The 14,276-nt window shown below is 36.5% G+C and overlaps 1 protein-coding gene across 16 annotated transcripts in view; it reads left to right on the top strand.

Moving 5' to 3' along the window:
* Positions 1-14,276, top strand: part of ADAM22 (ADAM metallopeptidase domain 22) — a 225,794-nt gene that overhangs the window by 163,297 nt on the left and 48,221 nt on the right. For all 16 annotated transcript variants that reach the window (XM_045826929.1, XM_045826916.1, XM_045826915.1 and 13 more), the window contains exons 14-18: positions 933-984; positions 6,540-6,639; positions 8,545-8,616; positions 8,845-8,937; positions 12,429-12,509. In XM_045826929.1, the coding sequence (XP_045682885.1) occupies positions 933-984; positions 6,540-6,639; positions 8,545-8,616; positions 8,845-8,937; positions 12,429-12,509 (398 nt within the window). The remainder of the gene's footprint in view (positions 1-932; positions 985-6,539; positions 6,640-8,544; positions 8,617-8,844; positions 8,938-12,428; positions 12,510-14,276) is intronic.

The following is a 14,276-nucleotide window of genomic DNA, read 5'->3' as shown; positions in this document are numbered from 1 at the left end:
TTTAAATGGGTTAATAAAGAATCCTAGGCATATAGGTAAGCATACTGTTTTATTAATGTTTATTTGAAATACCTCTTAGTATGACCACAGAGAATTTGCCAGGTAGGAGTAGAACTAATAAAGGGCTTAGTAAAATGTGGACCCAGTAAAATATGCTAGCTTTAGCATCTATGAGGAGTACATTTTCCCAAGTTACTTCACCAGGAATAGTCAAATACCATGTATTATGTGTGAGTTGACTATAAGCATATTTATTTTATGATTTTAATAACAAAAATTATAAACATGATTCTGTATATTAATAACTCAAATAACTGAGTGCTATTATTATCTGCATCTAGATTCTCATTTAATCCTTAGATAGTCCTGTAAGATGTGCATTATTAGCCTCATTTTACAGGTAAGGTGACTAGATCTTAAAAGGTTAATGTCTGAACTTTATACAAGTTTATGTTAAAGGGCAAGCCCAAGTTTTGAACCTGGGTATTTCTGATTCTGAAGACCTTCTGCTTAACCAGTACACCATACTGCCTTGTACCAGCAGCCTTGGTGCAGAGGCTTTGAAAAATGAATGAGGAGTTCTAAGGATTCTCATAAAGGCCTATGAAACCAGGACTCTGTAGTGGTGTGTCATTATATCATTGCTATTTCACTGTATTTTATTTTAAATGAATTCTTTAAAAATATGTTCACTTGTTAAAATATTCATAAGATTTGATATTAGTAACAATTACATAATCTTGAGAAGGTCAGTAGATTTTTGTTGTCATACATTGCATAGAAACCTCAAATAGAAGGGAAATTAGAAAGCAGGTATTCCTATTTTAAAGTTATGTGAAGAGTAAAGTGAAGATATACTTTTGAAAATTGGAACTGCTCTAATGCACTTGTTTTTACTTTGTAATAAGGCATTTGTATTCATTTTCTCCTAGGCGAGTGTAGATGTGAGGACACATGGTCTGGATGCATAATGGGAGACACTGGGTGAGCCACTTGTGTTTGAAAATGACTCACTTTTCCTCTCTGCTGCGCTACTGTCTTCTTAGAAATATGACATTGCAATAACCAGTGCACGGAATCTCCTCACCATAGGCATTTAAGAGAAAATCAGAAGTAGATTTTCTCACTGGTTTTGTATGTAAAATATTTTTCAAAGTAGTTTCTTATTTATGAGGCCAATTGATGTCAGTTAAACTAGAAGATCAAAGACATTTTTAACCTTGAACGTGGGCTGAAAATGAACAACTTTGTTCTTGATGGCTTACATATCAATTCCCATTTCTTTTATCTTCTTCAATTCTAATTAAATGGGTTATAAACAGTGTTGTGCTGGTAAGCTGACTCTCAAAAACAAAGACAAGAAAAGAGCTCAGGGCTGTAGCGTCTCAGGTTTCCAGCAGCCTTCCACCCTATATAGAAGCCTATGGTGCAAATACTGCCATGGTGATTTCAAGCTACCAGTGGTGCCTCACTGAGCAAGGAGTGGGAAGAGTTGTGCTCAGTTGCCCTCCTGAGAAAGGTTTTTATTTTTATACTGTCCTACCCTTCACACACTATCAGTCACTAACCTTTTATTCTTTCTAAATAAGTTTTACAACCATTCCTTTTCTGCCAATGTTATCACTACCACCTTACTTTAAACTTGTATCATCTTGTGCTCTTATTTCAATAACATTCCAGATATTCATCCAGCTTACAGGCTCCCTCTCTCCCTTCCTGAACTCCCCTTCCACCATAGTTGAAAAGGTATAAAGAATGAAAGAGCGAACACATAAACTATTACCCAGATTAAAAAAAAATTAAATGCTAGCTACATAGTTAAATACCTTTTGTGTGGTCTCTCTCATTGGCCCCAGACCCAGCCAAGGTCACTGCCACCTTGAATTTGGTTCACATCATTCACAGATTCTTTTTTTATACTTTTACTGTATAAAAATGCATATATATATATATGCATTTTTTGTTGAAGCAATACACAGCATTGCTTTGCATTTCAGTTTATATGAAAGGCATCACACTATATGCCCTCTTCTGTGACTTGCTCATTATGATGAACTATGTGTTTGTGAGATTCATCCATGCTGATAATGTGTAGCTCTAGTTCTCTGACTGTGTGTATGGCACGATTTCTCCATTATCCTCTTAATGCACCTAGATTCCTGTGTCAAACACATGAATCCTATCATTTTCTTGCTCAGAACTTTTTTGAGTCTCTGTTGTCTAAAAGATAAGGTTCAAATTCCTTTCTCCAGTGTTTAGCTGTCCATAATCTTTGTTCAACCTCATTTGCAGTCTCATTTTCCACTGTTATTCAAGACCGTTTGCTAACCATAATTATTCATGGGTTTCCAGCTTTTTTTGATTTGCTAACCATAATCCTACATGGATTTTCAGCTTCTTAAAAATTTGCTCACCATAATTGTACATAAATTTCCAGACTCTTTCAAGTTCTTTAATGTATTCTTTTCATCTGGAGTTCTCATTTTTCTTTATCTAACCACATTCTAGCCATTTGAGACTTATTACAGTTTTTAACTCCTGTATTATAATTTAATGCTGCTTGTGTTATGCTTCCCTTCACCAACTAGTTATAAATTGTTGAGGATTACATCTTACATTAATTATATTTTTATCAGATCTCATACCATAATAGACTTCATGTAGACTTCATTTTCAAGAAATATTTATTGATTATATTTGAAATTTGAATTCCCAAGATATGTATGACAAAGAAAATAAATGGAAGGAATGTACGTACAAACATATATTTAAAATATTTATTAAAAATGTCTGGATCAGAGAGATAAAGAAAAATGCCATATGATTTCACTTATACGTGCAATCTAAAAACCAAAATAAACAATGAAACAAAACACAAATGGACTTGTAGATGCAGAGAACAGACTGATGGTTGCCAGAGGGGAGGTAAGTTGGGGGACTGAGTGCAAAAGGTGAAGGGACTGAGAAACTGGTAGTTACAGAACAGTCGTGGGGATGTAAAGTACAGCTGAGGGAATATAGTCAATAATATTCTAATAACTACGTATGGTGCCAGGTATGTACTTGAAATATCAGAGGGAACACATTGTATAGTAATATGATTTTCTAATCACTATGCTGCACACGTGAAACCAATATAAAATAATATTGAATGTAAACTGTAATTGAAAACTTTTTTTGGCCTTATTTAGTAATAAGAGGAAATTATAAAGGTACTTTTCTGTAGTTGCAATTTTTCAACAATTAAATTTTATGCTAGAGGATCTTTTAAAAGTTCTTCAGTATATTGTACTTGATTATTCTGATCAACTATTTCTTGTTTTTTTTTAAATTTTGTTTATTAACTTATATTTTAGAGAGAGGGGAAGAGAAAGAGAAGGAGAGAACCATCGATATATGAGAGATACATCAATTGGTTTCCTCTCATACACCCCCAACTGGGGACCTGGCCCGCACCCCATGCACGTGCCCTGACTGGAATTGAACCTGTGACCTTTTGGTTTTCAGGCTGGCACTTAATCCTTTGAGCCACATCAGCCAGCATACTGATTAACTATACACACAAAATTTTATAGATAACATGCCTAGCACTAAGCATAGTGTGCAGCAACATCAAATGGCAACACTCAAATGTGTTTCACTCTTTGCCTTGAACTCTTTTTGCATCAAATAGATGCACAAGCTCATTGCATAAAACATTGTCTGGCATGATCAAATATATAATTTGATTTGTGCCAAACATTGGCTAACAGCACTAATTCTAGATGTGTATTTCCTATGAGTACATTCTCTCCCATTCTACTTTTTGAAGTTCCTCTATAATGCTAAATGTTGGAAACTGTTTTTGAATTGAATACTTTCCTATTTAAATGTGTAAAAATTAAAACTTTAAAAATGAATTGAATATAATAGATATGTTACTCTGCACATGAGAAGGTGTGGGGCAGAGCCTAGGGAGAGACATGATATCTAATTTTGGTATTTGAAGGGCTGTGGTGTGTCAGAGGAATTATGTGATAAGGTTAACAGCACAGACCGTAACTATAGGAAGTCAGATGTGGCACAGTGAAGGCAGAGGAACTATACATTTCAACTGTTCATACATAAAAAGACCTTCTCTGAGAGGGAAGAGTTGCTGTCACTGTTGGAGAGCAGACTGAGCCCCCAGCTGTGCAATGGGCAGGAGGCTTGGCCTGGCTGAGGGGAGGGCCCTTGGCAGGGCAGGGGTGGAGCTAGGCTTTGACTTCTGAGGGTCCTGCACCAAGAGTTAGTGACTTTCTTCTTTGACAGTAGGAGCCATCTCAGGTTTTGACCAGTAGAATAAAGAGGAAACTTGAAGAAAGCCCTGTTTAAGCTTTATAATTCTAGCAGAGATGTGTAGGCTGGATTAGTAGATTTGGTGATGAAAAAAAAAAATGGCTAGGGTGTAGCATTGACAAAAGGGAAGTGGAGCTTGACTCTGGCACCTTAGACCACGCAGCCTTCCCAACAAATTTTGAACAAATAAGAAAACGAAAACTCCTAGACACAGACAACAGTACAGTGAATACCAGTGGGAAAGGAGGGTGGGGAGAAAAGGGAAGGGTAAGAAGGGGTCAAATATATGGTGATGGAAGGAGGTTTGACTTTGGGTGGTGAACACACAGTGCAATATATAAGTGATGTATTATAGAATTGTATACTTGCAACCTGTATAGTTTTATTAACCAGTGTTACCTCAACAACTTTAATACAATTAAAAAAAGAAAAAGGAAGTAATATATGTGTGAAATATTTTAAATAAAGAATAGAATATATGGCATGTTAGAAAAGAGAAGTGAAGGAATTAAATTAGTTCAGGAAATTTAAATACAAGACAACTTTATTTTGGAGACTGTGACATGAAACACTTGAAAAATGAGTTTAGAGTACATCATCATTGTAAATTCCATTAATTTACTCATAAAGTGTTAACCATGATGCTGGCAAGAAGGAAGGATATAAGTGAACATAGTCCTTGCAGTGCAGTAGGAGAGACTTCATAAAAACTTATTATCTTAATTGTATTGTCACTATTGTAAAAGTTCAATGTAAAACAATTTTTGAAAAATATAGAAAGTAAAATTTTTATCACTTTTTCCCCTTACCATCCAAAGTTAACTATGGTTAATGTTACAATAAACAGTGTTAAAATAATGTTTAAATCCAGTAGTTTTTCTCTTTCTATTTTTATTGTTCTTTTATAAAATCTGAGCCTAGTTGGATATATAACTATTTATTCATTTTTTACTTAACACAATATAGTCACTTTTCTGAGCCTTTATTCTTGGACACCATGATGATTAATAACTGCATGGTATTCTATTTTATTCGTATATCACAAGTAACAGTTTTCTTACTGTTGCACATTAGTTTATTTTCATGTTATCTGCTATTATAAACTGTGCCACTATAAATATCTGTTCAGACATATTTGTATACATAGCTAATTATTTCCTTAAGAAAACTTTCTAAAGGTAGAATTACTAGATGTAAGGATATTTCTCATTTTGAAGATCTGAACGCATATTGCCAAATTGCTCTCTAGTCTTTTCTTTCTCTATTGACCCTTTACTTGGTATACATTTTTTTGTATTATAAAACAACCTGAAACTTAAAAAGTTGCCAGAATAATAACAAAGAACCTTTTTGTCCTTGAATTGTAAGCTGCTAACTTGATGCCACATCACTGCCAAACACCTTAATGTGCATTTCTATAAGCAAGGACATCCTCCTACAGAAACATGATACAACCAATAGAATTACCTTATTCTTAGCCCTCATCCACCATTGGCTCTGTTTTTCAAAACTGTCATCTTAGAATCAGACAGCACGTTTTCATGGCTTTTCAGCCTCCTTCAGTCTGGAACAGTTTTGGTCTTTCTTTGACTTTCATGACTTTGACATACTTGTAGACTACTGGTCTGTTGTTTTGTAGAATGCTTTGCAGTGTGGATTCTAGCCCAACTATAATATTTAGAAAAGAGTTATTATTAAATAAATTATTCTTTTATTTTTAAAAAAATATTTATTTATTTGTTTTTAGAGAAGGAGAAGGGAGATAGAAAGAGAGGGAGAGAAACATTGATGTGTTCTTGCCTCTAGCATGCCCCCTACTGGAGACCTGGCCCACAACCCAAGCATGTGCCCCAACTGGGAATCAAACCAGTGACCCTTTGGTTCACAGGCCTGTACTCAATCCATTAAGCTAGACCAGGGCTAATCAAATTATTATATTCTTTGATTGAAATGCCAGGGGTGTGTGTGCATGTGTGTTTTCTTTGAGTATGCCCACAAATAATGAACAACCCATCCATCATCACCAGTGGTCATCAAATGAAGAATTTAGAAATATACTGATTGAATAAAATTCTTAGGGATTGAATGCATAAGTAGGTAAATAGACTTTATTTTGCATTTTTGAGAAAATGTATAATTTTAAAATGTTTAATTTTAAGAGTAATGTACAAACAAGGTAGACAAAACCTGTACCCAGCTATTAACTTTCCTCTGTCTTGTAGCTATTACCTTCCTAAGAAGTTCACCCAGTGTAACATTGAAGAGTACCACGACTTCTTGAATAGTGGTGGTGGTGCCTGTCTTTTCAACAAACCTTCTAAGGTAATAAGTGTGATTAGAGTTACCAGTTATTACTCTTTCTAAAGTATAATAAACACAAATTTTGCAGGCATTGGGTCTCATAAAAGAGAGCTTTTCAACTTGGCTATATGCACATTTTCTATATTTACAAAAAGTATTTCTATTTTCTAAGTTAAGTTATTCTTGGAGCATTATTTGGGCCTTTTCTGGTGGGAATAGAAAACAGGTAGAAATAAGTGTTTGCTTTCTGAAACAGTTTTATTGTCTTTTTATATGGCCAAATGATGATTTGGGGTTAACTTACAAAAATGCTTTTATTTTATTTTTCTATTTTTGTTTTCTTATTAAGTTCCCCCCTCGCCCTTTGGATGCCTAATCATAACTCATACCAGTAAAAAGGGCCCTGCATCTATCCTCATTACTCCCTACACTGCCTTTCAGGATAAGCAGTGTGATTAAAATTGCAAGTGCTTCTCAACATGCAAACCAAGTTTGCTTAGAGAAGAGAAGGAAAAAAATCTTTCTGTGCTTAGACTTTGTCAGAGGCTTTTGCAACTTGCGGAACATATTTTGATTACCAACTGAGTAGAAAGCAGGTCTTCCTCCTGCATTGGGAAAACTGCATGTTAAAGAAGAACCTTTGTCCTTGTTAATTAGGTCAACTGTGACGTGTTTCTGTGTACCAAGCGGTGTGTGGCGTCGCCTTTGTAATCATTTACCAGCTTTCATTCTCTATTCACTTCAGGGAAATTTAGGAAATGTGTCACATGGCACTGAAATAACTTTAACTCCAAAAGTTTTAGAAGTGATCATTGAACTAAATTCCTGCTGTAATAAAGGAAAAAAATCAAGTCTTTTTTACGAAAATAATTTATTATTCTGAACCCAGAGATAAGAGAGTAAGAGTATTTTTCCATCTGGATAAGTTTTAGGTTTATCTTTCAAAGCTGTGTCATTAGTTATGATCCCTTTCAACTGAAAATGAAATCTGGAGATGAATTGATTCTTTTATTGTCTGGAAGAGAGTATTTGAAATTAGGTGGGGATTCTTTTTTATGATTCTTGCTTTTTAGTTGGTTTTCAGAAAGCAGCATGTGTGCGTAGGTGTGTATTCACTTCCATTCTGTAATATGTAGACTTTGATTTTTTTAATGAATATTATATATTTAGAATATAGCAATTATATTTCCTAATTTTACCTATAATCATAAAGTAAACTATACTGAAAAGATAATATTGATGGAGAGTTAAAAATTAAACAGTCTTAAAATATACTCTAGTACAGGGCAAACGACTTATTGCTGTTCTATGCAGAACTATGTCTACATTTTGTATTAAATATATATTGGTGGTATTTTTTGTGACATTTTCCTTGTTGGTGCAGTGACTTTCTGTTGTACAAGGAAATGTAATTAATAAAGGGCTTTTCATAGGTGATGGAACTAATGGAACTTGACTCTCACAACCATTTGTGGTGTAGAGGGACAGCTGGCATTATTCCTGTTTTAAATGCTAGACTCGAGGGCTCTGAGATGGCAAGCCGTTTGCCCAAGATAAGCAGCTGAGCCAAGATTTGAATCCAGACATTCTGACTCTAAATCTCTTGCTTTCTCTTTGAAGGAAATTCAGTTTCAGTCTGGCTCGGCTTTAGTCAATGGGTAGATCATCTTTTATTTTGATGGCATTTATGTTAGATATGTAAATATGATTAAATCTGACATGGAAACAATATTAGACATTTCTGTTCTAAAGTTCCCAGTTCTAAAGTTATAGAAAGTCATGCTTTCTGTTTAGGGAAATAAAAATATATTTTTGGATAACTGACAGACGTGCCAGAAGCGTAGGTGTGGTACTTAGGGACTCTTGTAAGGCCTTTGATATTAATCTGTCTATATTTTGATTCGCTTTTTGGTTTTCATCCCATAGCTTCTGGATCCTCCTGAGTGTGGTAATGGCTTCATTGAAACTGGAGAGGAGTGTGACTGTGGGACCCCGACAGTAAGTCTTTGGGTGTTTTGATGATTTTCTTTTCAGGGTCATTCAGGCCATTCCAGGTCCACATACTGGGACAGACATACAGAGCAGGAGTTATACCTGGATATTTTATAAGATTTGTGGAAGAAAGCTTATCACTGTGAGGTGTTACATTTATTTTAGAAGATATTCTGGTACTTTCAGAAAAATTACACCATTTTCTGATGTAATGCAAATGTTTCTATTCCTTAGGAATGTGTCCTTGAAGGAGCAGAGTGTTGTAAGAAATGCACCTTAACTCAAGACTCTCAATGCAGTGATGGTCTTTGTTGTAAGAAGTGCAAGGTAAATAAATGTTGGTTCATTATCAACTGACAGAAAAGAGGACCTATTTGGTTACATTGCTAAGCCTAGGTAAATATCTAATAACAATAGTAGAATCTTCCATGTATTAAGTGACTAAATGCTGGGAGCTTTATAGGATCCTCACAAAAGCTTGTAAGGTGTAGTAACTTTTATTCCCATTTAACAGATCAGAACGCTGTGGCTTGTAGTAGTTAAATAGTTTGCCTAAGGTCCTACACCAACTAAGTCAGGGAGCTAGGGCCTGAACCTTTATAATTCTGCCTCCATGAGGACTGTGCATGTTAAATGAGACCAGGTATTTAACCTTTGAATGATGCTTTTCTTTTCTTGTAAAGCCAAGTGAATGCTCAATAGACCTTACTTTTCCTGCTGCTCAGCTTGGTATATCTCTTGCATTAACTGTTGAGGGAACAAAAGGAGTACTTCAGACATGATAACACCTTACATGTGTGATGCAAGAGAGTTTAAAATGCACCTTTAAACACATTACCTGTCTTCATCCTCCCAACAGCATCTTCATTCCTGTCTCCAAATATTTAAGCCTTTCCATCAAGACTAAAAGTTATTTGAGGTTTACCTTTTCCAATGAAATCTACTTATTTTTCTTCTTCTCATATAAAGTCTGGTATAATATTCTACATCATTTCAGAGGTTGAATATCTGTCTTTCATCCTGTACATTTGATGGAGGCAGAGCCAGGGACTCACACAGTAGTAATTGGTACAGGTTCTTAGTAAATATTTGTTGAATGAATGAATAAAAATATGCACAACTGTCTTTCGCTGATTATGTGCTGATTAGTCTAATTAGAGTTAAAAGAGGGTGGAATATGAGCCAAGTATCTGTTGAGTGCCAGAGATAGTGCTGAGGACTTTTACTGGATAGCATCTTATGGATTTCTTAACACTGGCATTGTGGACATTTTTGACTGGATAACTCTTTGCTGTGAGGGTGTGTCATCTTTATTGTAGAATATTTAGCAGCACCTCTGATTTCTGATTACCAGATGCCAGCACAGTCCCTCCCAGTCATGATAGAATTGTCTCCAGACAGTGCCAGATGTCCCCTCAGGGGTAAATTCGCTCCTAGTGGGGACTGCTGTCTTAGATAGCACTCACAGCCACACTTTTCTGATAGGCGTCCTCATCCAGATTTTTTCACTTGAGCAATCTCGGTCTTAAGGAAGTGAAATAGCCTACTTAGGCTCACTCAGCCAGTAAGGAATGAATGTGCAGTTACATCCCAGCTCTGCTGGCAGCGATTTCTGTTGTTTCCCCCTCACTATAGTGTCTCTGGCAGCTCTTTCAAACAAGTGAGGCCCTGGCGGAGATCTCTGAAAGCAGCCTCTACGAAAGGAAGATTAAACCAAATGTGAAACAGACATTCTTTTGTTTTGGCTGCCTCAGCTGTTTATTCTGTCCGCTTTTCCAACTGCCACAACAGGGGATCCCCACTCACTTATTTTAATTCTAAGGGTTTGAAGTCTGCCTGTCATACAATGCATTTAATCAGGCCATTTGCCTTTGATTTATAGAATTTGGCTCTTTGTGATATGACCATTTCAAGCAACAAGTGAAAAATACTGAAAATAAAATACATACAATAATTGGCATGATTAACCATCCCACAGATAAGTTCCAGCTGTACCAGTCACATGAGGTCTTTTTTTGCCACTTTCTTTCTCTGTACCCTCCCCCTCCCTTCCCTGGGCTCCTGGAGGAGGGTCAGAGTAGTGAGTGGAGGAGGGGAAACAGGGGAACAAAGTGAGAAATTGTATGTATGTGTAATTTTTCAACATACGTTTATAATAATGTGTCTATAAATCAGAGTTGGCAAACATTTTCTGTGAAGGGCCAGAGAGTATGTAGTGTAGGCTTTGTGGGCCATAGGTCTCTGCCTGGTTCTTTAACTCTGCCTTTGAAAGCAGCCTGAAAAGTACAGAAACCCATGGGCATGGCTGTGTCCCAGTAGAATTTTATTTATAAAAACAAGTGTCCAACATAATTCTGCCCTTTAGCCATAATTTGTGACCCTCTGCTGTAAAATGTTGCTTGTTTACTTATTTATTATTTTTCTCTTCTCATTAATGGGTAAGTTGCAGGAGGGCAGGGTTTCGGGTTGATCTACTGACTGCTGTGTCCCAGCACTTCCTGCGAGTCCTCCTTCCCTGTGCTTCCACTCAGACATCTCCCGCAAGTCTTGAACACGGACACTGTCCTATAAACTTTACCTCAAATCTGCTCATATTTCTACCTCAGATGTTCTAAAATTGTGGTTTGCCCCAATTCCAAGGAGGAAGAGAGCCAGAGTATAGGAAATGAAATTACTCTGCTTCTTCCCTTATTTTTATGGCCTGTTTAGCCCCATTAAAATGGTTTCCTGCAAGCAGGATTCTCATGTCTTGTTCTCCATTGACTCCCCAGTGACCAGGAAGTACCTGGCACATTTCAAGCGGCTAATAAATACATGATGAATGAATGAATGGGTGAATGAATGAATGGGTGAATGAATGAATGCACACACATTTTGTTTGGATCTTCTAAAAAATATCTGTTGCAATGCTGACCTGAGTTGGCAGTGTGCTGTTTGTGTGCCAGGAACAACAGGAGACTCAGCTGCCAGGAGGGTTGCGAGCAAAGGAGAGAAGGTGAAAGGTGTGCACACATGTGTGTGTCAAATAATGTGTGTGTTTGTGTGAGCAGAGCAGGATCCAGCCCAAATTGTAACATTTTGAAGAAGGAAAGAAAATGGGATTGAAGAAGAAAGGGGAAAAATGAAAATGTTATGTACCTGTGTTTTGTTACAATGAATACTCTAGTAATTTATAAATCCAATGAGTTTAAAAATTTATTTGTACTACTCTCACACTTACAAGAAATATTTAAGATGGTTGAAAACAGACAAAAAAAATGCCCCCAGACATGGGTATAAATCATAGAAAGATGAGAAAAGAATAAAAGACCAAGCTATAAATCTATGTAAAAACAAGACAGGAAAGGAGGGAAAGGAGAGCATGGGAGAAAATACCTTTGCCAGAAAAATGTAACTTTTACAATTTAGCATGAAGTGTAACTTTCAAATTCTTGGCAGACAAGACAAAAAAGAATAATATGATGAAAGTGCCAGTAAGAATGAAGGGTGGAGTGTAAGTTCACTAGCCATTTGGAAGGAGGAATTCCTAGAACTTGGACGGACTTGTCCTGGTGGAGCTGTATCATCGAGCACTAGCTTATTTTACCACAATATCCTAAGGCTTATGTGTGATGACTGTGCATATTACTCCACCCCCAAGAAGCTCTCTCCCAAACTATTACATTAACATGTCATTCAGCAGCTGGTTTCACAGACTGCCATCTTCAAATAGTTTAAGATATTCCTGTCCCCAGAATATTCGTTTTGCTTTTTTAAAGATGATACTGTGAGAAATTTTTCTTCACCTGTTTTTACACATTGATGTTTGGTTATTTTAGTTTCAGCCTCTGGGGACTGTGTGCCGAGAAGCAGTAAATGACTGTGATATTCGTGAGACATGCTCAGGAAATTCAAGCCAGGTAATGGACAGAATAATTACTCTGAATCAATGGGCAAAGTAGGTGTATCTTTAGTGCACTTAACCTCCCAGGTGACATGGAAATGGACAAGATGCTCATCTTTCTTTCACATAAACTCTCACTTTTTTAATTTTTTCAGGAATCTGATTTTCAGTAAACATCTCCTTGAGCAGATGTTCAGCATAATTTTGTCTTCATGTTGAGCAAACCTAAGAGTGCATGCTTGCCTTTTTTTGTTTTAAGTAGGGAGGAAAATTCATTTTCTTTTTGTCTATTTAGTGAAGGAGGAAACAAAAAGATCTCTTCAGCTGGCTGACACAGGTGTCAGCTGAAGCAGAGAGACCCACAGGATCCTGGGTTCTGAGAAGGAGCCTATTTCTCTGTCTTGACTCTTATTTACCTGAGGCAGCTTGCACCACATCAACCATTAATCACTGCTCTTAGATTTACTATTATTTAGTTTTAAATAGAGAACATAGGGAAGTTGACCAACTTTAGCAAGTGTTGTCAGATTTCACGTGGCCAGGGTGTGTGCAGGGGGTCCTCGCTTTGTGGGGTAATGCAGGACCATGAAAATGACCACACAAGCGGAAACCATGGAAAGTCATCCTAGTAGTCAATGGAAAAAACTACATTTCTTCTGTGATCTTTTAAAAAGGTTGTCAGACTATTGAAAACTCTCTTACTATTGGTTTTAAATGATTATAGAAATTAAAAGTAAATTAATTTAACATTTAGTGCACTAAGTTAAAACATAAACATTACAAATTAAAGTATTTTTTTCTAAAATCTTATTGGGAGTTATGCCACCTTCTTGTAACCTTAGGAGAATAGTGAACATCTTTTCTATGCTTTGTTGAATTGTCACACTCCTTTCTAAGTTTGGATCAGCTTTCAGCATTTCGTCCTTTGTGCTTTCAATGTCATGGCTGTCTCTGACAGATGTGAGGATGTGACTGTGAAGTGTTTTGCCCAACAGCACTATCAACATTCCCATTGTCAGCGATTTTGTTCTATAACTCCATTCACGTTAGCTTAGAATTTCACTTTGTGTCATTGCTTTTCTTTTTTTCTTTCTTTTTGCTGAACTTCCATCTTTGTTAGCCAGTTTTCTCTTTTGATTATCCAATTTTCTAAAATGTCACACGCTGTCACCCAAAGACAGAGAGGTAACACCACTGCACACCATGTTGTCTGTGTGTGAACTGAATAAACGGAGGGCAAGTGACCAATCACTGAGAGGCTTTCAAAGAGTGACAGGTTATTCACCTGTTATTTACCTAGTGATCAATCGACTCAAGAGCCAGTAGCAAAGTTGTGCTTTATGCGATTGCTCACAGTTAATATATTATGGTAACTGAAATGGTGTTGGCATACTACTGTTCTTTAAAAAAACCATAACTGAAATGCATGCATATTGGAGCAGGACTACCTGCATATTTTTGCTCTAAAAAAAAAAGGGGGTTCAGTAGTGGTATATCTACATTATCCATTAAAAATGCATTATTTTAAAGATAGTCATCCTAAAAGACTAAAGATTTTCCATGCAAAAGTTTTGTCCTTATTACCTAATTAATAAACACTGTGTTTCTGAGCTAACACTTAGAGATGAGGAGGACACGACAAAATGATGGACATGCAAAGATGCTCCCGTAGCACAAGGTGTAGCAGCGCACATCAGCAGGCCCTCGAGTGATGGTGCTCCGTTCAACGTCATTTTGTTAGAACATCTAGAAGATACTGCGGGAACTTAAACTCTTGTTTATT

The sequence above is a fragment of the Phyllostomus hastatus genome, unplaced genomic scaffold, assembly GCF_019186645.2.
Source record: "Phyllostomus hastatus isolate PE091 unplaced genomic scaffold, TTU_PhHast_1.1 phas_scaffold_78, whole genome shotgun sequence".
NCBI lineage: Eukaryota > Metazoa > Chordata > Mammalia > Chiroptera > Phyllostomidae > Phyllostomus > Phyllostomus hastatus.
Note: the sequence above shows the minus strand (reverse complement) of the source record. Positions and strands in the feature narration are given on the sequence as shown.